At 36.9% G+C, this 24910-nt stretch overlaps 1 protein-coding gene across 1 annotated transcript in view; it reads left to right on the top strand.

Annotated features, from left to right (window-relative positions):
- The window catches only part of LOC150096285 (adenosine kinase-like), a 286808-nt gene extending 262638 nt beyond the window's left edge, over positions 1-24170 (top strand). Inside the window, exon 11 of the mRNA XM_090409587.1 lies at positions 22876-24170. Within this exon, the coding sequence (XP_090265713.1) occupies positions 22876-23024 (149 nt within the window). The 3' untranslated portion in view covers positions 23025-24170. The remainder of the gene's footprint in view (positions 1-22875) is intronic.
- Positions 24171-24910: the final 740 nt, after the last annotated feature.

The following is a 24910-nucleotide window of genomic DNA, read 5'->3' as shown; positions in this document are numbered from 1 at the left end:
CACCAACACAGCTGCTCTGGTCTTGCAGACCATGCTCTGGATACCCGCCATAGAATACGGTGGAAGAAAGCCACGATCATTCACCGTGGTAAATACAAGTACGAAAGGCTTTTCATGGAATCAGCCTTAGCCCTAAGAAAAAATCCAACCTCAACAAATTTGGCTGCATGAGACTGCCTCAAATTTGGGACACCTACATCAGAAGACCTCAGCCCAGTCGCCCAAGAATACCAAGATTGCCTGCTAGGGGACACTAGTATGACTTTAGGAGAAAGAATAGCTAGAATAGCTTCCTGCTTCTTCCTCATTTACTGTTTGCTGTGCCTGCGTGCACATGTCTTGCTCACAAGTTCCTGTTGAAAATGGCAACGTGACGTTGCCAAAATATTGGATTTGTATTAAAAAGTTATTTTAATGTTTATCCTAGTCTATTGTTATTTCCCTAAACTATTTAGTAATAATGCATAACCAATGTCTAAGCCTTTCCACTAGAAACGTTTTGACTATTTCTTGTCTCATTTGTGCACATTTGCTCTGATGTGTTATGGCAGTTTTCAAAATTGAATCACTTCCTTTTGATCTTGGCATAAAAATTTCTATTAGTCTTCTAATGCAGCCAACCATTCTGAACATTTTGTTCATTCTTTAAATGTCGAATTGTCTTCAGCTCAATTTTCCTAATAGTGAGGTCATCTTCGTTGGAGATTTTAATGTTTATAACTCCATCTGAATTTCTTTTTCCAGCTTGCACAAATTAGAGGTAAAGATGTTGAGCCATTTTCTATCATCTTGCACAAATTGTTCACATTCCTGCTAGAATACTAGATAACCCTAACCACTTTCCAAATGCTCAATCTCTTCTAAGAAAACTGGACATTTTTATTCCAGTTAGTTCAGACCATATTCTAGTGTTGATTTATTCTTCCACATAGCAACACTGACATATCTGCTGTTATTTTGTGTGACATAAGTGTGCCAAGTGGGATGATTCAAACATTTATCATATCACTGAAGCAGTTCTTATTGGTATGAAAACGTTTATTCTCCATTTCACTTTGGATTATTGTCCATCATCTAAGCATTATGATTCTCCAAGAGATGTGTGATGGTTATACAACAGAAGAACCAAGCATATCACAATTAGCTTTCAAAATCTCCCTCTTCCTTTTCTTCTTTATATCAAAACCTGAAATAACTACAAGCAGCCATGAATCCAGAATTGATTTTAAAACAGGTTTAGGAGGAGGAGGAGCCCGTGTCATGTCCAGATGGCAGTCTTACTTTCTGGTCTCTCTCTCATCAAAGCTATTGGTTTAAACTTTTGTTTTGCTTATTTTTTACCAGATAGAAATCAGAAGAATGCTGTTATATGGGAACCAAAAAAGGAAAAGTCGTTTCTCCCACTTGAGAAATGGGAGAAACGACTCTCCTGATTACATTTCTCCCATTATTCTGAAGATCTGCACTCCACAGTTGACTTCTACTGCCACTCCTCTTTTGCTGACATCTGTTCTGCAGAATGGAAATTAGCCTGTATTTAAACCATTCCTAAGAAGGGTGACAAATCTTTGCTATCTAACTACTGTCCTATTACTCTGCTGTTATCTGCTATTTTCTTTCTAAAAGTAATAGAGAAACTTATTACTTCTATTCTACCATGAAGTAAATGATAGCTGCTATGGATTCTTCCACTGTTTATCAATGGGGGGGGGAGTAAACAAGTCATATTTAAATAAGATTTCATCATATGGCTTGCTTTTTGACTTTTGCAACTAGGATGTCAACTTTGTCTGTGATGGTTAAAATGTGGATCTTTATCCTCTTAATTGCAGCTAATGCTTTTATTTAACAAAATTCAATTCTTACTTCTACAACTCTTACTTCTATCTATTAACACCAACTTCTCCAGTTTTGCCGATGACTCAACTGTACTCTTTTCACAAACCCTGCACCTCTGAATCAAACAATTAGAATAATCAAAGAAAATGTGTTGAAGGATTTGTAATTCTAATTTATTGCATAGAAAATAATTATTACCAAATATGAATTAGCATCATCTAAACCTATATACTTTGTAGAATATATGACCACGTAAACACATAAAAATGTAATATAAATTATAAGAAAACCGTTATTTGAAATTCACGAAATTATAATAATTTTTAACGTTGTTCAAAATATTAAAATATTCCAAATTTTTCCGGTTGGTTTTGAGCAGAGAGCATAGAAATAGCATGTATTTCAGTAGTTGTGGGACTGATTCATGTGAGGAATTGTTTACACTTGGATTTCAGTTGACTAAACATGGGTCGAACAAGTGACCTATTAGAAGCTAAGAAGTTTCGTATGGTGTCTCTATGCAAAAAAGGCCAAACTCAACAGTTTATAGCTAAGGAATTGAAATATTCTCAAGCAAACATGAGTAGAGTATTGAGACAGTATTCTAATAACCGGAGTTTTCAAAATAATCACTGCAATAGTGGTTGAAAGGTAATAATTACATCAAGAGATGAGAGGAGATTGAAGAATATCCTGAAGAAAAAATACTTCTGCAGTGTAAGGTATTTTCACAGGAGATGGAAAGGATCGGGTGTGAATGTGTCTAAATCTACAACATTGAGACAACTTCACAAATTGGGTTTTAAATCATGTGTGCCTAAGACGAAGTCACTTATGACTTCCAAGCAAAAGGCAGCTTGAGTGTGATGGTGTAAGCAAAGTCTGTTATGAGATCAGGAGGACTTGAAAAAGTACTTTTTAGTGATGAAAGTATGTTTGTGATGGTCATCAAGCGATATGTGTTTGGCTTCTTAAGCAAAAAGCATTTCATAAAGAATGCATGAAATGTTGTTCAGTGAAATTTGCAACCTCTGTCATGATATGGGCTTGTATGACTGCAGAGGGTCCAGGTAGGCTGTGTGTATTGTGTGCTAAAGAGTGAATTCCAAAGTGTATACCAAGAAATTTTTAAGCACTGTATGTTACTGGCATTGGAGGATTTGTGTGATGCGATTTCCTTTTTCAGCAAGATTCAGCTTTTTGTCACACTTTCAAGACCACTACTAGATGGCTCCAAGAAAGACAAATCAGTGTAATTCCTGTAATCCCTTAGTGGCAAACTCACCAGATTTAAACCCCATTGAAAATTTGTGGAGAATTATGAAGAAACATCTTCAAGAAGTTGCCCAAGACCATTACTAGATGGCTCAAAGAAAGACAAATCAGTGTAATTCCTTGGTGGCATACTTACCAGATTTAAACCCCCATTGAGAATTTGTAGGGAATTATGAAGAAGCATCTTCAAGAAGTTGCCCTAAGAGACAAAAATGAACTTGTTTTTAGTCTACAGACACATTTGGATGTGTTTTGATTTAAAAAAAAAAAAAAAAAAAGTGTGAACTGCTAGTAAATAATATGCCCAACCATTTATGAAAAGCTAAGGGGGATGCAACAAAGTACTAATTATCATGTTATTTCCCTTTGACTATAATTTATGTACATTATTTTCACATTATTCTAATTTTGTGAATGTTACTTATAATTTATATTACATTTTTATGTGTTCATGTGGTTATATAATCTACAAAGTACATAGATTAAGATTATGCTAAATCGTATTTGGTAATAATTATTTTCTCTGCAATAAATTAGAATTGCAAATCATTCAACACATTTTCTTTATTATTCTAATTTTTTGATTCGGTAATGTTCACAGATAATAAATCTCCAAAATATCAATATTAAATTTAGTTTAATCCTTTATCCAAGTGTGTGCAAACAAAGTTTGCACCTGAAAGTATCTTCAGGACTGGGGTAAGGTGGTACAACCCCAGGCGACTCCTTGCAAAGGTGGAGCAAGCTACCAACACTCCTATCTCAGTATCTCCCATAATGCAAAACACATCTCCTTGCAGATTTGTATAATGTTATGCATTAAGGGAAGGGCCACTACCCAGACTAGTTTCGACCTTTATTGAGGTCTCTTCAGTGGGAGCCAGGCCCAAGTGGAGATACCAGGCAGAAGCATTAGCAAGGTCATCTCCTCCTATAGGAGCCGCCAAATGGTGTGCCACCGTTTTATTAAATTACTCTGGATTTAGAGAAAGATGTTGAAAGTTTATTTTTCACTTGGTCAGACTATAATAAATTTAGTTTAATCCTTTATCCAGGTGTGTGCAAACAAAGTTTGCGTCTGAAAGTATCTTCAGGACTGGGGTAAGGTGGTACAACACTGGGTGACTCCTTGCAAAGGTGGAGCAAGCTACGAACTTACCTATCTCAGTATCTCCCATAATGCAAAACACATCTCCTTGCAGATATGTATAATGTTATGCATTAAGGGAAGGGCCACTACCCAGACTAGTTTCGACCTTTATTGAGGTCTCTTCATTGGGAGCCAGGCCCAAGTATAGATACCATATCAACTTATACAGTTCTTGGTTTTGATCTTCAATCCTGTTTTATTTCTCATTAAAAAAGAACTTCTAGTTATTTTGACAGCTAGTCTTTAGGTAAGATGAGATTTCTCTTCTTGGCATTATTCTAACCTCAGATCTCTTGACAAAAACATATAAATATCACCTCTTAAGCATCCAAATAATTAAATTTTCTATTTTGCTCAGGGCATTACTTTATCTCTCAACAGCTGTTCTCCCATTTGAGGTTGTGTTTCCAAGAGCTCCTTAAAAATATTTAGTACCGAATAGAACAATTAGATTGATTTTTGACTTATCTGTCACCAGTTCACTCCACTCTTTCACTTACATTGTTTCTGCTGCTGGTATTTTCTGCAAATATTTCCATTGTCACCGTTCTAAATCTGTTAACACATGCTGTAGTTACTTAGAATTCCTTCACATTTCAACTCCAAATTCATAGAACAAGCTTTTCTTCATTCCCTTTATCTGCTGTCTTCTGGACTATTCTTCTTCCTTATTTATTTCCTAAAGAGTACAAATTTACTGATGCCTTCAAATTGTTGTGAAATGCACTATAGATTGAACAGCCTCTCATTGCCATAAAAAAAAAAAAAAAAAAAAAAAAGGCAACATAATTCTTTTTTTGAATTTATGTAAACAGGATCAGCTACTTTTTGAAATCCATTTTGTTGAAGTATTTTCTTCTCTATAATTTTATTTAGCTTTTTTCTTTAATATTCCTGTGTGTATATATATATATATATATATATATACCTGATAACTTGTATTTAAGGTTATTCTTCTTCCTGTACATATTGCATTTATTTCTTTTTCTTTATAAATAGGTATAACTAGCATTTTCATGAATTGATTTTTTTCTCCTTGGTGTATCAAAGTCTTCATGAATTTCAAGAGTCTTGTTTTAAATTTTCTGCCTGTATTTTTATATACAGCTAGCTCTCACTATAGCACAACCTATCCCCAGGGCTGGGGGGATAGGTTGTGCTATAGTGGTGGATGGAGAGAATCTCTGACATGGAATGTGTTCCATGTTAAAGTTGCTCTGAATATTATTATTATTATGTGACACCTCCAAAGAGTCCAAAGACTTATCGAGGGAGAGTGCACCAACAGCATCGAATGATCTATCCCTTCCAACTACTAACCATGCTCAAACTTGCTTAACTTTTTTTGTGAGCTATTAGTAGCAGAGGCTCTATCAATCACCCAGCCTTTGCTGGCTAAGGCAAGGGGGGGGGGGGTCGTAGAGTTAATATTAATGAATAATAATGATGATTAATACCAGGTAAAATCAGTTAACTGGTAAGTGTGAAAACTGGGAACCTGGAAATAGAGAAAGTGAAATGATTTGAATATTTAGGATTAATGATTACAAGCCAACCAAATGAGGTGGTAGAAGTGCAGAATCAAATAAAGATGGTAATCAGGCTTTTATTCTCTTTCATGTATATTCAGGTCAAAATATATCCATCAGATGACTCAGATAAAAATATAAAAATCAATCATTCTTCTAACTATTACCTACTAATGTGAAACTTTAATATTTTGTGATGAGGGTGTAGGGTTTGATTTCAACATTTGAAAGAAAAATCTTTAAAAAATATTTGGCCTCGTGAATGATAATGATCTTTGGAAGATCAAATATAACCATGAGTTATTCCAACTCTATAAAGAACCATGTAGAAAGTATTTATAACTTGGGTATAATTATGTTAAAGATACCAAGCAATTTTAAACCTGGTTTTACTCCATTTTTCCCAAGTAAGCAAACAGACAAAAATGTCAAGTTTGCGCCTGCAATTGATGCAAGACTAGCTGATCCCACAGGTAGTGCAAGACCAAGGCAACTCGTGGTAAAGGTGGAGCAAGCTCTGATCACTAATCTTAATATTTACCCTTAATATCAAAACACATCTCCAAGAAGGGGATGTATGATGTTTTGTATTAAAGGCATGGGGCCACTACCCAGACCGGTTTCGACCTTTATTGAGGTAGAATGGGAGTTCATGCCTTTCATCACTGGCCTCTTTAGATTTAAAAAAAGTTGTGCTGAGAGTCAGCTTGATAGTGAGAGAGGAGAGGAAAGATAGAGTGGATAGCAGTAGATAGTTAAAGGAGGCCTCAGTCAATCTACTTGGCCTGACTTAAATGCCAACACCAAGCAGATCTCCGACATTATCTCCCTCCATCCGTTCTCCTCCGCGTTCTCCGGCCAGCCACCTCTTCAGATGTCTGGCCGATGAAAGAAGTGAAAAAAACAAATGCAGGAAGACACACATAAATTGAAAATCAAAAGAACTAGGACACACATAAACAGAAACAAAAAAAGTCGGTGAATTAACAGAAAAGTACTGCAAGAATGGGGAAAGAGCCTGGCCCGAGTGATGCAGCCCGCAAGGAGCTGCACCGCCTCGCTGTAAGCCTTCGCCGCTCGGGTTCTCAGGTTTGCCCCCTCCTATGTGGATTAAGCGTGAACATACAGAAACAGAACCAAGAAACTTAGAAGGGGCTTTTTTTTTTTTTTTTTTTTGTCATATTTGCCCTGCTATCTCTTACCGCTTCCTCATAGTCTTTTACCACGTTTTCCATCACTGTGAGTACGTGTACTGACTCTTCATCATTAAGTTGCCATATTCTCTTCAAGCATTCATTCCATTCTGCTCAATCGTAAGTGACTTTCCCAAACTTGAGCCATATTCTAAGACTCTCTAGCTCACCTTCACATTGCAAAGCCATGTCTCCGTTTTCCTGTACAGCTGTGTGGACTTTGTTTTTTATCTCGGGTTTATTCCTAAGATAGAATAGTATTCGTTTTGTTACATTTGAATATTCATATAGGGGTTCTTTTCTTTTTACCGGTTTTGTAATGGGGTGAGAAGAACCGGTGTTTGTATCTACTGGTAAAGTTCTTTTTTCAAATTCCTTCATTATCCATGGGTATCTCTTTTCCAAATCTACTCATGTCAGTGACTTCAATGTGTCGCATAAGTGTTGTTTTTCTTCCTCTGTTAAGTCCAGGTGACCGTCCAGTTGATGGGACTCGACCTTGGTTATATCTTTTACATAGAGTTCTCTCCATATGAGTCTATTGCTCCTCTTAAAGAACAAGAAAGTTGGCTCTCCTTTTGTAGTCATTATCTGAAATAGTTTTTCTGCCGTTTTAGGAGATCCCTTAAAGTTCTTCAAAATGACAGAGCCGTTTGGAGTATTGCTTTTAACAAAGCTTTTTCCTTCCTTAGTTTCTGGATTGTTTCCTTGCTCTCTGTCTTCTTCTTCTGATAAGGTTTCTTCCTCATTTTCTGTGTTGTTTCGCGATATTATCTCATTTCCTTCCTCATCTGAACTTGAGGCTTCTATTTGGCTTTCAGTGTCCTGTTTATTTCGTTTCATTTCTCCTTCTTCCGGCGTGATGGGTCGTTTTGTTGTACTGGTGTTGATTTCTATTTCCTCTGTTTCTGTGCTGTTATTGTTGCCTTCCAATTCATTGGTGTAAGATTTCTTAGTGTTCTGTTTCTTTTTCTTCCTAATTCTCCCTTCTGCATTCCTCCCAGTTATTGCCTGATTTCCTAATGTAGTCATTGCAGTAGCTGGCGGTTGGAGGGCTGGAAACTCTTCTGGTTCAGTTGTTTGTGGTTCATTTATTGTTTAGCCGGTAGCTCGAGAGTCCTGTGTTGTGAGCTTAGGAATGGCTACTGCTGCAGGTGTTATGGCGCCTCCTGCTCTTTCTGCAAGGGTCCTATTAGGACAAATGTCTATTTTATGGGATGTGTTCCCACATTTACGGCACGGTGACTCACATTGATTCAATGTGTGTTCTGTCAATAAGCAGTTGCGGCATGTGTTGTTTTTCGGGCAGTGAGCCCTAAGGTGACCCAAAGCGGTGCACCGAAAACATTGTTTTCTTACGCCTGGATAATTGACTATTACTCTTGCTGAGCCTAAAAAAATCAAGTTGGGGACCTCGGTTTTCATCTCGATTGAAATGCTCACTTCCCCTGACTTCCACTCTGGGATATCCGCGTCTTGTCCGATTGTTACGTTTCGGACAATCCCCCACTTGGAGAAAATGGTTTTAATGATTTCCCCCCCTTTCTCTAGATATTCGAGTGGAAACCTGTCAATTTTTACGGATTTTAAAATACTTCCGACTAGGAAGGGTAGATATTTTTTCTCTTCACATTCTACGCCTTTAAGGAGCGTTTCTCTTGTTTCTATGTTGTTTGTTACTATTTGGAATATACCCCCCCCCATAAGGGATAAGCCCGTAAATACTTTCTGCTTTGACGACTTTGAGAAGAGCTCTCACAAACGTCACTTTGTCGATGTTTGGGTCAATTTCGATCCCGAGAGTACGAACTCTTGGCAAGAATTTCAACATTGTTTAAAAGCAAATACCTTACCAACGGAATAGCAAATTTCAGTCCCCAAAAGGAAATACCCTAAAACGGACCTGCACCGATTGGCTGCAAAAAAAATAAAAACCAACAAAAGAAAAACTAGAAAGGTTCTTACCAAACAATACTGGAATAGGAGCTCTCTCTCAGGATCTGGTAACTGGCAACTGGAATCCAAAAGAAGACTGGAACATGGAGCTTTCTCTTGAGGTCTCTTCAGTGGAAGCGAGGCCCAAGTTGAGATACCAGGCAGAAGCATTAGCAGGTCATCTCTACCTATAGGAGTTGCCAAATGGTGTGCCACCCTTTTTTAATAAATTACTCTGGATTTAGAGAAAAATGTTGAAAGTTTATTTTTCACTTGGTTAAAGTATAATAAAATTAGTTTAATCCTTTATCCAAGTGTGAGCAAACAAAGTTTGCACCTGAAAGTATCTTCAGGACTAGGGTAAGGTGGTACAACACCAGGGAGACTCGTTGCAAAGGTGGAGCAAGATACCAACACTCCTATCTCAGTATCTCCTATAATGCAAAACACATCTCCTTGCGGATATGTTGCAACGAGTTGCCCTGGTGTTGTACCACCTTACCCCAGTCCTGAAGATACTTTCAGGTGCAAACTTTGTTTGCTCACACTTGGATAAAGGATTAAACTAATTTTATTATACTCTAACCAAGTGAAAAATAAACTTTCAACATCTTTCTTTAAATCCATAGTAATTTATTAAAAAAGGGTGGCACTCCATTTGGCAACTCCTATAGGTAGAGATGACCTGCTAATGCTTCTGCCTGGTATCTCAACTTGGGCCTGGCTCCCACTGAAGAGACCTTAATAAAGGTCGAAACTAGTCTGGGTAGCGGCCCTTCCCTTAATGCATAACATTAGACATATCCGCAAGGAGATGTGTTTTGCATTATAGGAGATACTGAGATAGGAGTGTTGGTAGCTTGCTCCACCTTTGCAACGAGTTGCCCTGGTGTTCTACCACCTTACCCTAGTCCTGAAGATACTTTCAGGTGCAAACTTTGTTTGCTCGCACTTGGATAAAGGATTAAACTAATTTTATTATATTATAAGACATTTGTTGATCAGTCAAAAAGAGATTTATCTCATCCAGGCATTCAACAAATTGTTTCTGAGCAAGACCTCGACTAAGCTAACGGTTGTTGTACATTATTAGTCCGTTGTACACAGAATCCACTTCGTTCAATAGATTCTGAAATTGTCTTTTATTCAAAGCAAGTGCAGAAATGTAATTAACAACCTTGGTTACTGTTTCCATCACTTCTTGAAGTTCCTTTATTCCAGCGTTTGCACATAAATTCTCTTCATGTAGGATGCAATAAAAACCTATTAGTGGATGATCAATATGTTTTGCAAACAGATTTACAAATTCTGCTTCGCTACCAATCATGCTGGGTGCACCATCTGTTGTGATGGATACCACTTTTGAAATATCAATTTGCCGAATAGATAATTCGTTCCTAACTGCTTTACATATTTCAACCCCATGTACGCTCAGGTAGTGTTACAAGGTTAATCATCTCTTTGCATAATTCGTCATCCCTACAAAATCAAGCAAAGATTGCCAGCCTAGCTGATGATATAATGTCTTTGCTCTCATCAACACAAATAGAAGAACTTACATGAAGCCAAATATTTTGTTAATTACTCTGCTGTATTCCTTTCCAACTTACGTGTTCTATCCTTAATTGTTTTTCTACTCAAATAATTCTCTAATGCACTGAATAATTTTTACCTTTTCTGAAAGATTGTCAACAAGGAATGGAGCACATTCTAGCCATGCTTCCCTAATATACTCCCCATCACTGAGTGGTTTTCCACGTTGGGCAATAACTTTTGAAAACTCAAAACTAGCAGCAACTAAGTTGGAACTATGCCTACCTGAAATAAATTTCATCAAAGTATCGGACTTTTTTTTTTGTCTTCTCAGTTCACGAGAAATTAATTCTCTTTGTTCTTGGCTCACTTTTGTTACTTAATTTCTTATGAACAATTTCAAAATGTCTCTTTACAGAAAGAGTATTACAAACAATTGATTTGGGACATAAAATGCATAATGCTTTATTATCTTTCTTAATCATGCCACATTTTTTCAGTCCAGTATTCTTTAAATTGCCTAATATCCTTTTCATTTTAATGTCTGTTTTTTTGCTGGTGGTTGTGACATTCTGCTCAATCTGTAAAGAGTAGGAAGTATACGCCTCTACAGTCAAAAATATATCCCCCCCAGCGGCAGACCAGGCGACGGGTCAGTTGGGAGTAGTACTAACAAGAAGTCGCATCTAAAGTAACACGCGGACCCTGCATGGGAAGCAGGAATAACGCGTAGAAGAAGAAGATTTATTATTACTGAAACAGTTGGTAGGGTTTAATTATTTATTGCATTTTTATTTGGTATCACTGTACTTAATAAAATTGTATTATATTAAGTTAAAATATGTGTCAGGCAAAGATGAGTCCTGGGTTGCATGCCAAAAAAAAGTCGTTGCTGTGCTGCGTTTGGTAGGCATGTTAAGGGTTGCCTATCCCTGCTCTAAACTAACCATACATAAAGAATATAATAAATATTTTTTCAACGGTTTCAATAATGAGCCAAATGATATAAATGTATAACAGATTAGAAAAAAACTAATGATGAATCAGGCATTTTAGCATTTTTAGGGTAAAAACGAAATCATGTTTGTTAATTTTTATACACTGCATAAACTCATCAAAAGGGTTAAGCAAAAACCCTGATATAATAGAGAAACATGGAGATATTATTATTACCGGGAGTCCTAAAATCCTGTCGATGGCCTTAGTTATAAGCAAAATTAGAAGAAGAAAAAAATAAAAATACGTTTCCGCAAATGTGTACCGACTGTGCGGTGCCCGCTGCTGATAAGCAGCCACCACAGTATAAGCAATAAACCAATAAAGCAATCGCCTTGCCATGCGTTTTATTGTTTTATTTTTAAGAATTTGAATTATAGTATGATATGTAACAGTCTTGTTATATTTTATTTATTTTAGTTGTAAGTATAGTTGTTAAAAACTAATTATTATAGTAATTTTTATTACTTAAAAATTACTAAGTTAACATAAAAGAATCGTTGACAAATAAAATTGTCTCAGGTGAAACCCAAAAAAGTGCCACCCAGGGTGGATCGCCCCCCTGCTACGCCACTGCATTAAGAACTCACTTATGAAGTGTCCTGAAAAGCATGGTCTGAAAAAAGAAATCCTATGTTAGAAGTATTAATTTGTAATTTTATATCTGTGTTTGTATTTAATGTGTCTGGTGGTGTGAAAGAGAAGGCCTGGTGGCTTGAACTCAACCAGAATGAATAAATAAATAAAATTAAAAAAAAAACTGTTGCGATAATCTATCAATAGCCTCACATTTATGATCCTTGCTTTAAGAGCTCCAAAGCGTATTCATTTGGAATTTAACCACTGATTCCAGATACTTCAGCATGAATATATATATATATATATATATATATATATGTGTGTGTGTGTCTTTGACTTTATATTTGACAACATCGAACTGAACCTCCATTTCATCTGTCCCTCAAGAATCTTATTCAAATCTTCTAGGACATCATATCAGAGCTCTCTTCCCAATTAAGCATTATACAGTATCTAACCTTAAACTACATCAACATTACATATATAAGGTAAACAACAATGGTCTTAGAATCCAGACATCACTCCTCCATCAACAACCCATTGGCTTCTCTCAACGAGTCAGGCTACCAATACTACTCATCCCTATCTCCTTCCAATTTTTTGCAGTATCTTTATTATGGTTCATTCTTGCAAATGCTTTTACATAATCCAGAATAATTATCATATAAGCATCTCTTCTGTTCAATACATTTGTCACCCTATTAGAAAATGTATGTTACTGAAACGATATTATCCTTTAACAGATACTCTGGAAAAGTTATTTTTCTCATTAATCTTATCTCATTCCCTTTTTTATTCCGTTTCTAATATCCTCAACAACATCTCTACAACAGATACACCAATTGGCCCAGACCTGACATGGATTCTTCCTTATATAGTAGCAGTATTTGCACTTCCTTCCACTCTTCAGGACTGTTTTGCCATACTCTGGTTAAACAACTGAATCAAAGGCTATTAGCTGCTTTGCACATTCCCTTACTATATGAATCATATATACCCATCTAGTTTTCCAGAGCCGTACTAGCATTAAAGTTACTTAAAATGCCAACCACTTCACATGCATGAACTGTTAGTGCATCCTTTTCATTCCTGATCTTATTCATTAGTATTCTGCTCCCTCCCTTTTTTCTACTAACCAGTCATTATAGAATTCACCAGAAGTTTGTTCTGCTGCTTTTCCATGCCAATTTTTTCTTCTCTCATGAAGACAGATTGTGGAAATTTCATTTGGAGAGCTTTGTAAATTAAGAGTAGGAGGACTACAATTGAGATAACCTGGTAAGGGGCTGTTACCAGGTTAACATAGAAAAATTTTTTTAAAGAATGGTATAACAAGGAGCCATCTATAGAAATTGTATAAGGATGTGAGCAAGGGAGTAAGGGATGGTTCTCTGATTTTGAGTGGTTGGTAAGTTGGATGTTGCCTGAAAGTGTGCTGAATCTGCTTACTCTCTTGTTCACACTCCTTATACAGTTTCTAGGAATGGCTCCCCCATGTTTTACCACACCTCCCTTCATTCTTTAAAAAATTTCTTCCTTATTAACTTTGCACCAATCCCTTACCATAAAGCTCTCCAATTTCTTCAATCTGTCTCCATATTCCCCCCCCCCTCTCATTCCAAAGATACCAATTGTCATTTTTTTTTTATCTTTTCTAATATAACCTCATTTCCATAAAAACCAAATGATCAAATCTGCATAATAGCCCATATGAGGTTCTCATCATTGCCATAATAGTTGTGATGACCTCATCATCATCAAATTCCTGATATATACCCTCAACGGGTGTACAGAATATGATAGTAAAATTACATCATTACTAACTTCCTATCTACAATTTTCCTCCTCAAGACATTATCAGATCTTATATTTCTGTCTTCTAAGGCACTTTTTACTGTATCAATCCACCTATATCTTGGTCTTCCTTTGGGTCGTTTTCCTGCCAACTTGGCAGAGAACACTTGTTTTGTTAATCTTTCGTCGCCCATTCTATTTAAGTGACCATACCACCTGAGATTAGCTCCGCTAATGCATTCCTGGATGCTGCAATGCCAAGTTCTTTCCTAATATCCTCTTTTTTAATATGATATTGCCACTCATGCCATCTGTTCACCCCTGTGATCTTTCTCAGGACTCTCATGCCTGTGGTCTCTAGTCTTTGGTCAAGTGTTTTACTTCTGACCCAGCTCTCAGATCCCTAATTTAAAATTGGCTTGAATACAATCTTGTATACAGCTAATTTAATGTTTTGGCTAATTTCTCTCTTATTCCATATAAATTTATTCGGTTGACTTCCTACCATACCAGCTTTGTTGATTCTGTTGTCTATTTCCATATTTAATTTCCCATCTTCACTAAAAATTGTGTCTAAGTAGCTGAAATGTTTTACTTGTTCAATAGGTTTGCCATTCACAATGCAGTTGATATTTTCAATGTTTCTACCTATTTTCATTGTCTTTGTCATTTCATTGCTGACCTTCATACCATATCTATTACAGCAGTTATTCACTTTAGTCAGGGAATCTTGCGGACTTGTAGCAGATTTATTTAGAAGTATAACATCATCCGCATAAAGCAAAGAACTGAGATTAACACCTCCAATTTTGATATCAGGTTTAATACCACTTTCCTTCATAATGTGATCCATATAGATAATGAATAACAGAGGGGATAATGTACATCCTTGTCTCACACCAGATTTAACATTAAACCATCTTCCTGTACTTCCTTCAATTCTAACTGCTGACTTACAACTCAAATAAAGACTAAGTATTGCTTGATATAATGCCCCATCGACACCATATAACTGCAGCGTGTTGAATAGCTTCTCTCTTGGCACCTTGTCATATGCCTTTTCCAAATCGACAAAACTTAAATACAGATCTTTGTTATATTCCCATGCTTTCTCGACTATTTGTCGTAAAATCAAGATCTGATCGTGACAACCTCTATTTGTCCTGAATCCAGCTTGTTCTTCACTAAGCTTCTCTTCCACAATCCTTCTCAAGTATACTTGCATATATCTTACCAGGAATCTTATCTTATCATATCTTACCATCTCTAATTCCTTTTACAGCACTCTTTCCTCCATTTCTGAACTACTTCAACAACCTCCATAATATCTTGCTGCCGCCTTGATATTTATTTTCTATGTTCTTACCCAACTCCTCCCATGACTTTTGTGTAGCTAGTTTTACACAGTATTTAGCTTTCTTACATTTGCCTCTGTATTCTTTGAGCACAAGCTGACTTATTTGACAGAAACTTTTGATATGTGTTCTTCTTTTCTTTCATTGCTTCTTTAATTCCCTGTTCACCGTGGAGTTCTGATTTTTCTATCCTTACAGACAATCTCACCACATGCCTCTCTGGCTAAGTCGATCAGTGTTTTCTTCAGGGTTTGCCACTGAATCTCCAAGGTTTGGTTCCTGTTCACAAACTCTTTTGTTTTTTTTTTCAATAATCTTTGTGTATTTTAGTCTACCGTTCACATCTTAGAGCTGCTCAACATTTATTCGCTTTTAAACTTCTTTACATGTTATTCTTTTCAATATGAAATTCAGTTTTATGGTGCTCAAGATTAAAATAGTGATCAGTTCCAATTTCAAATCCTCTGTACACTCTGGTGTTCTGCACCAGGGAGAAAACATTACTATTAACAATAACATAGTCAATGAGACTTTTCTTATTTCCTGCCTCTTCTTTCTGTGTGAATTTGTGCACATTTTTATGTTGGAACATTTTGTTAGTAATAACCAGTCCATGTCCTGAGCAGAAATCTAACAGGTATTTGCCATTATTATTAGCTTTGTTCTTTTCTCCAAATTTTCCCAAAATATTTTTTGTATGTCTGACAATCATTTCCTACTCTGCTATTCAGATCCCCAACAAGAACCAACTTTTCCTTTTTCATTGTGTCAGTTGCTTTCTCTAAAGCATCAAAAAATTCCTCCACTTCTACCTTAGTAGAAATTTTTTGGGACCATAGGCACAAGTAAGTCTCATTGTCCAGTTCTCCATTCTCATATTTGTCCACATTACTTTATTTAAGACTTCCTGCCATTAAAGATGATTAGTCTCGTATTTAGTGTTGAATACTATGGCTTCTCCTTCTTTTCCTTGATTGTCATTGCCTGAATATAACATTTTGTATTTATTGCTCAGAAAGATCTCACCAGTTTTGGTCTTTTTTGTTTCAATCACCCTTATTATGTCGATCTGGTACTTATCCAATTCCTCAGCTAACTCCATTTCTTTGCTATTCAGGCTTCTTATGTTGATAGTACTGATCTTTAACTCTGATGTTGAGTTGGGATTTGTTTTCAGCTTTTTTCCAGTAGTTGACTTTTCGGTGTTTGTCCTGGTTCCTTGGCAAAAACAACAGGAACGTTGGTTAACTGGGCAATGCCGCAGACGGCATGAAATTCTGTCATATCGTACAGTCATTTTTTAGTTTGGTTTAAGCCAATAAGAATACAATTTGGTCGGCTAAATCTCAAATTTCCAACCCATCCTCACTCGTTCAGTATCTAGGTAGATACTTAACAGGGTGCACCACAAGAAGGAAATGGACATTAGGTCAGAAGCTCTGATCAGTTCTCTGCATTCCTTTAAAGGCTGTGTGGGATCATCTCTCAGTTATATAGCTTTGACCCTCTGATGACCTCATAACTTATGAAATGTGACCCCTAAACTTCACATCTGTCCAGCACTCGATCGCTCTCTCTCTCTGCCTGCCTCCTTTGAAATTTCAGAACCTTACACTTTGCACAATTTCACTGGTAGTTCTGCTCATTCATACAATCAAATGCTCTTATAAGGCTGCATCTACTTGACGCATAGAAATGAAATAATAAAAAAATGAGAATTAGTAGATTAGACATAAAAGAAGTTTTTCATGGATTTTTCTTAATCTGTTAATAAATGCTTTGTTTTCTATACTTTTTTTATGTATCATAAATTTAGTTTAATCCTTTATCCAAGTGTGTGAGCAAACAAAGTTTGCGCCTGAAAATATCTTCAGGACTGAATATGGTGTTGTACGACCTTACCAGGGTAGGTTGTACAACACCAGGCAACTCATAGCAAAGGTAGAGCAAGCTACATACACTCCTATCCCAGTATCTCCCATAATGCAAAACACATCTCCTTGCAGATATGTATCATGTTATGCATTAAGAGATTGGCCACTACCCAGACTAGTTTCGACCTTTATTGAGGACTCTTCAGTCAGAGCCAGGCCCAGAGCTGGAGATACCAGGCAGAAGCAATAGTGAAGTCATCTTTACCTATAGGAGTTGCCAAATGGTGTGCCACCTTTTTTTTAAAAAAATTACTCTGGATTTAGAGATAGATGTTGAAAGTTTATTTTTCACTTGGTTAGACTATAATAAATTTAGTTTAATCCTTTATCCAAGTGTGAGAAAACAAAATTTGCACCTGAAAATATCTTCAGGACTGAATATGGTGGTGTACTACTTTACCAGGGTAGGTAGTACAACACCAGGCAACTCATAGCAAAGGTAGAGCAAGCTACCAATACTCCTATCCCAGTATCTCCCATAATGCAAAACACATGTCCTTGCAGATATGTATAATGTTATGCATTAAGGGATTGGCCACTACCCAGACTAGTTTCGACCTTTATTGAAGACTCTTCAGTCAGAGCCAGGCCCAGAGCTGGAGATACCAGGCAGAAGCAATAGTGAAGTCATCTTTACCTATAGGAGTTGCCAAATGGTGTGCCACCTTTTTTTTAAAAAAATTACTCTGGATTTAGAGATAGATGTTGAAAGTTTATTTTTCACTTGGTTAGACTATAATAAATTTAGTTTAATCCTTTATCCAAGTGTGAGAAAACAAAATTTGCACCTGAAAATATCTTCAGGACTGAATATGGTGGTGTACTACTTTACCAGGGTAGGTAGTACAACACCAGGCAACTCGTAGCAAAGGTGGAGCAAGCTACCAATACTCCTATCCCAGTATCTCCCATAATGCAAAACACATGTCCTTGCAGATATGTATAATGTTATGCATTAAGGGATTGGCCACTACCCAGACTAGTTTTCTCAATGAAGAGACCTCAATACAGGTCGAAACTAGTCTAGGTAATGGCCAATCCCTTAATACATAACATTATACATATCAAACACATCTCCTTGAGGATATGTATAATGTTATGCATTAAGGAATTGTCCATTACTCAGACTAGTTTCGACCTGTATTGAGGTCTCTTCATTGAGGAAACTAGTCTGGGTAGTGGCCAATCCCTTAATGCATAAAATTATACATATCCGCAAGGAGATGTTTGATATGTATAATGTTATGCATTAAGGGATTAGCCACTACTCAGACTAGTTTCGACCTGTATTGAGGTCTCTTCATTGAGGAAACTAGTCTAGGTAGTGGCCAATCCCTTAATGCATAACATTATACATATCTGCAAGGAGATGTTTTGCATTATGGGAGATACTGGGATAGGAGTATTGGTAGCTTGCTACGAGTTGCCTGGTGTTGTACTACCTACCCTGGTAAAGTAGTACACCACCATATTCAGTCCTGAAGATATTTTCAGGTGCAAACTTTGTTTTCTCACACTTTGATAAAGGATTAAACTAAATTTATTATAGTCTAACCAAGTGAAAAATAAACTTTCAACATCTTTTTTTGTGTGTTATGGTATCTTGAAATTGTTCAGCTAGCAAAGGAAACATAAAACATATCTTTGTTACTGGTTCATACTCATATCTTCACTTCCATGATTCAGTTTGAAATCAGGAGTGAAACTTTAAGATCAATACGAGTTATTGTGAAAATATCAAGATTGTTTGTAGCTTGACAAAATTTAGTCTGGTTTTGAACTACTATAGGAAATGAAGAAACATACCACAGCCTAGAAATCGAATGGGGAAAACCTAACTGTATATATCACTTTTTTCAAATTCCAGTCCTCAAAATCTATGGAGGTTATGTGTAACTTGACTAACCATAACATTAGTATCCAACTTTTCAGGTAGACTATGTTGGTGAATATGTTTTAGCCAGCAATGCCTTAAGAAATAGTCTTATAGACTAAACCAAAAATGAATGTTATTAAAACAAATAGCTAGCACCAATACATTGTAATATAAAAATAGAACATTCAAATATATATAAATATTTTTTATCTTGACTCATGCAGGAGTACTCATGACTGACTGTTTCTGTTTTAAGCTTAACAGAGATACTATTTACTCAGCTATGTCCCAAATTGCTAGCCCATTTGCATTTATTTAGTACTCAATAAATACCTACTAATAGGGCATACCATGTGAAAGTGAGGATTGGACATTAGATTAGAAATTCCAGTCAGCTACTGGAACAAACACAACATCAGAAGAATTGAAGATAGGAACCATCAGTATAAGGATTATCAGTGGAAAGGAAAAGAAACATATATAGGATGTTATATTTGGACAATGATGATCGAGGAAAGGTAGAAGTAGCAATAGCATTCAACATAAACTTTTTGATTGGAAGGTAATTTCAAATATTTATGTGACAAACTTCAAAATGGAGAAATGAACAATGAAACTTTTTTGTGTCGAGTAAGTAGAGAAGGCAGCTGATGGATAATGGAAGAGCTGATCCCTGTTGATCTGATCAGACATATAGAAATGGTTTGTGAAAATTTGGAGAAAAAAAGCAAAGCTAAAGAAATCCAGCAAGTACTTGACATTATTAATGTTAAGTACCTGCTGGATTTCTGTTCAGGATATGGACTAGTCATTAACACCATGTTCCAGCATAAAGAGGTACACAAATTCACATAAAGAAAAGAAGAAATAAGAAAAGCCTCATTGACTGTGTGATTATTGATAATGATATCTTCATGCTGATTCAGGATAAAAGAGTATTATTGTTATTATATGGGCACCTCCGCGGAGTTCGAAGACTCATCGTGGAAGATTCAATCTATCATACTTCTCCTTGAACCCATTAGCAAAGCACTCACAACTGACTCTGGCAACCCATTCCACTCATTCACAACTCTCTAAGCAAAAAATTTAGTCCTTGACCCCTACTAACCACACCTTCATTCAATTTCCAGGGATGACCCCTTGTTCTAGTCCCTCTAGCTAAGTGCTGAAACATTTCCCTGCATCTGTCCTATAAAATGCTTTAAGCAACTTAAATGTTTCTATCATATCATCCTTTTCTCTTATCAACCAACTTCTGCAATGCACACACCCTCAATCTATCCTCATAGGGAACATTCCACAGGCCACTCACCATCTTGGTCATTCACCTCTGAATCCTGTCCACTGCTTCCTCATCCCCAAGAAACCCAGGAGATCAGACTTGATCACGTTAATCCAGATGTTGGTATTTTGTCAAATGCCTTTGCAAAATCGTGTTGACCTTCATATAGTATCATATTTTTATCTACCTATTTTGAATTCTCTTTTGGACCAATTTTTCTATTATTTTTACCACCACGCCTGAGATACCGATTGGTTATAATTTGCTAGTGCAGTCTTATAACCTCCCTTATACAAGGGAATTATTTTGGCCTCTTTCCACTCCCTTGGAACTCTACCAGAGCTGAGGCTAAAATTAAAGAGCCTAGTCAGAGGCATTGCCAGTTCCCTTGCACATTCTCACAAAATCTTAGGTGATATCTCATCTTATCCCACAGCTTTACATTGAGATTCTGCAATATCCTAAGAACCTCCAGTTCATTCACCTCTGTTCTCACATCAGTATCTGTCACATATGTTAAAGCAGTAACGTCACTAGGATGATATATACCCTTGCAAAGTGGTCACAAAAAAAAAAAAAAAAAAAAAAAAACCTGTCACTCAACTATTTTATCTTCTTTTGTTTCCTTGTGACCATCATCACTCATTAAGATTAATCTTCCATAGTCATTCTTCCTCTTACTTGCTAAATAACAAAAGAACTCTTTGGGATTTCCTTTCACCTGCTTGGCTAGATTCTTCTCATAATCTGATTTTGCTTTCCTTACATTCTGGTCACATTTCTTTCCTAAGCCTTATATTTTTCTAAACTTATTGTTCATAAGTTTGCTGGTCATCCTTTCTCTTTATATATCCTACACAGCATTTTCTTCATGTGTAGCTCGTGCTCAACAATATTAATCATCCATCTAACCATCTAACTCCTATCTGATTAACCCTCCTTACCTTAGGTATACAAATTAATATTGCTTCATCTAGGTGTCTCTTAGCTATCTCCTATGCACTAAACATCCTTACCCTGCAATGTTTTATGCTATGGCACAGATTTAAGTTTGTCATAATCACCTGCCTTGCACTTTCACATATATCCCTTGAGGGATACCCGTGTATTGGAAAAACATGAGGAATATTCTGAAAAGAATATTCCTCATGTTTTACAATTTCCCAAGTCAAGCTCGATCAGTCATTTCTAATTTCAAACCCTTTATATATACAAGGGTGGCCTGAAAAGTTCTTGGCCTCTACCATAGATGGCAACACTATCGCCAAGTTTTTTTTTTATAAGTTGGTACATCTGTCATAAGTATACATGTGAAATTGCAAGTCATTCTATCAAGTATTTTTTTTATACAGCTGTCTGAAGCAAAAGTGTATCCCTTGAAGTGGATAAAATTGGGTATCATGCGGTTATAAAATTCTTTGTAAAAGAAGGTTTAACTCCAAAAGACATTCATTCAAAGTTCATAAAAGTTTATGGGCACTCTTCTCCTTTGTTTTTGACAATTAAGAAATGAGCTACTGAGTTTAAACATGACTGTACCTGCCTTGAAGATGATCCACTTAAAGAACGTCCAAAATGTGTAACAACACCAGAAATCATTGATCAAGTGCACAATATGGTATTGGATGACTGGCTAGTCAAAGTTCATGAAATTGCTGAGACTATAGGCATTTCAAAAGAACATGTAGGATATATTTTGCATGAAGAATTGCAAATGAAAAAGCTTTGTGCAAGATGGGTGCCGTACTTGCTCACAGCAGATCAAAAACTGGGGGGGGGGGTGGGGGGGGGGGGGGGTGGGGGGGGGGGGGGGTGGGGGGGGGGGGGGGTGGGGGGGGGGGGGGGTGGGGGGGGGGGGGGGTGGGGGGGGGGGGGGGTGGGGGGGGGGGGGGGTGGGGGGGGGGGGGGGTGGGGGGGGGGGGGGGTGGGGGGGGGGGGGGGTGGGGGGGGGGGGGGGTGGGGGGGGGGGGGGGTGGGGGGGGGGGGGGGTGGGGGGGGGGGGGGGTGGGGGGGGGGGGGGGTGGGGGGGGGGGGGGGTGGGGGGGGGGGGGGGTGGGGGGGGGGGGGGGTGGGGGGGGGGGGGGGTGGGGGGGGGGGGGGGTGGGGGGGGGGGGGGGTGGGGGGGGGGGGGGGTGGGGGGGGGGGGGGGTGGGGGGGGGGGGGGGTGGGGGGGGGGGGGGGTGGGGGGGGGGGGGGGTGGGGGGGGGGGGGGGTGGGGGGGGGGGGGGGTGGGGGGGGGGGGGGGTGGGGGGGGGGGGGGGTGGGGGGGGTTAGGGAATAAGAAGTGTAAATAAGTAATTTTTATAGAATACACATAGTTTCAGCATAGATTTCTGCAACAAATCTATGCTGAAAGATAAAGCAATGGTGTTTTGTTCTTCTCAGTCTCGTTTCTTCATTTAAAAAAAAAAAAAAAAAGAAAAATTTAAATCAGGTTTTACCTCTTTGAGTTAGTAAATTCTTTTTATTAGGGCATGACAGTTATATGATTTTATATTCTTAATTTTATAGTATCAACAGAAAAATTCTATAATATACTGTAATAACTAGATAGGTATAGCCTTATGAAATTTGTTAATTTCTTTCTCTCCTTTTTATGCAGGATTCTTGTCACAATACATTCAAGGTAAACCTTTAGCTAGATGTGTCAGTTGTGGAATATCTGTTGCTAAAGAAGTTGTCCATCAATCTGGATGCACATTCCCAGAAAAACCCTATTTTAAAGAATCAGAGCAGTTCTTTAAGTGGTAAATGAATTTATTTACCATATGAGGCAGGGTATGGTAAGTTCTGATAAATACATAGAACAAAAAATTAATTAATTTTATGTCTTCTTATATATCCTAAAAGAAAAATAATAATTTGATGTAACATGGAGGTTAAAGGGTTTTAAGATTATATTCTTTCTTGTGGTTATATCAGTTGCTTTAATATCATTTTTGTTCTAGGTGTTTATCAGAACTTTAGTCATCCCCCCCCCCCCCCATATATGCTTATGAACTACATTACTACCATCTTCTTTAGCTATGTTTATCTTTGTTGATTTATTATGATAAAAAAGAGTAAGTGGTGCAGAAGGAGTGGGGGTTAACAGAAAGATATTTTATATATTTTGATAATAAAATGCTTTTAAAAATTAAATGTTTTCATAAATTTGAAAATTTCCCTCCTCATCATAATTGTTTCCATTGGCTAACATTTACTGATTGCAGGTTGAAGATAACTATCAGATTTTCTTATCCATTCCTTATGAGAACCAACATGTCCTTGGCTATGTCAGGGTGGCAATGGGAGATAACTTAAAATAGATGACTTTTTTTTTCTTTTCTTTTTTTGTGGTATGACCTCAAGTTTCTTGTAATTTTAGATTTACTCCAGGTTTTTCATTTTCCAGATCTTTATATAAGCACATAAGTAACAGGCTTAATTAGTTACAATAATCTTAATGAAAAGTTGACATTCAGATTCATTCAGAATAGATGTTAATTTTAAGTCTGTTTTTATTACTTCATCTCTCTCTCTCTTAAAGCTTCTGTTGTAAATTGCTATAAATTAAATTCAGTTTTACTTTCTGAATGTTTAGAATAGAATGTTGTAGAAGCTGACTTTGTTTACTTTTAGCCTACCTACAGCACTATGTACTATAGTTTGAAACCCATCCTAGGTGGTATTCACATTTAAAAAAAAAAAAAAAGTTTGTATTACTTGATTTCCCAATGGAAATTTGCCATAAAAAACTAATAGTGCAAAACTTCCATGCCTTAACATTAAGATAGTCCACTTTTCATCAAGGATGAGTTCCTGAAAAAAATAACTGCTTCAGGCATATTTCAACTGATTAAAAAATATTTTTACTGAAATTAATAAGCTAATATGAAAATATCCTGAAATTTAGTTTCACGTTGCTTCTGATTATTATTATTAAAAAAAAAAAAAAAAAAAAAACTAAGCTTATTGGGTGATGGAGCTATTCCAATCTTCTGCTGCCAGAGACTAATTTAAATTAGATCTAATATTAAAATTTATATTAAAAAGATTTTTAAAAGATATACAGTCATATAACTTTAAAAGGCAGGGATGATAAGATATTTGGATCTAAACTTGAGCTGAAATGTATGATAAAGGAAAGGGGGCATTGAGAGTGAAGTCCAATTATGTGAATTTAATTTGGTGGTGGTTGTAAGAGTTTGCTCACCATGGTCTTGGTTACTATTTACATTGATATACTATACAGCATTTTATAATAAAATTCATAAATCTTAAAAATATTATTGGAGGTGCATGTTCCACACTATGAAAGACAACATATGCAATATCAAGTTGTAAGAAGAAAAACTAGAAGCTTTGAATACCTGTGAGATATTCTAATTAATAGTAAGCACCCAGAGAAGATCATTCCAATAGTCAAGGAAATTATAACTGCAAAGATGCTGTATTTGCATTAAGTATTTGGAGGTATTCACTCCTTGCTCCTCTGCCTCATCTACTATTAAAGAAGCCTGGATATAATGTGCATGATTTATTTATGTTAAACACACAAGCAACTCGAGGAAACCATATGTGTGAACATACTGGATCAGAAAAGCGTATAAATCAGGTTTTTGCCTTCCACACACAACCAATGGAAACATCATTTG

The sequence above is a fragment of the Typopeltis vanoorti genome, chromosome 19 (assembly GCF_054136105.1).
Source record: "Typopeltis vanoorti isolate ZY-2024b chromosome 19, IOZ_Tvanoo_1.0, whole genome shotgun sequence".
Lineage (NCBI taxonomy): Eukaryota > Metazoa > Arthropoda > Arachnida > Uropygi > Thelyphonidae > Typopeltis > Typopeltis vanoorti.
This window is presented reverse-complemented; position numbering and strand designations above follow the sequence as displayed.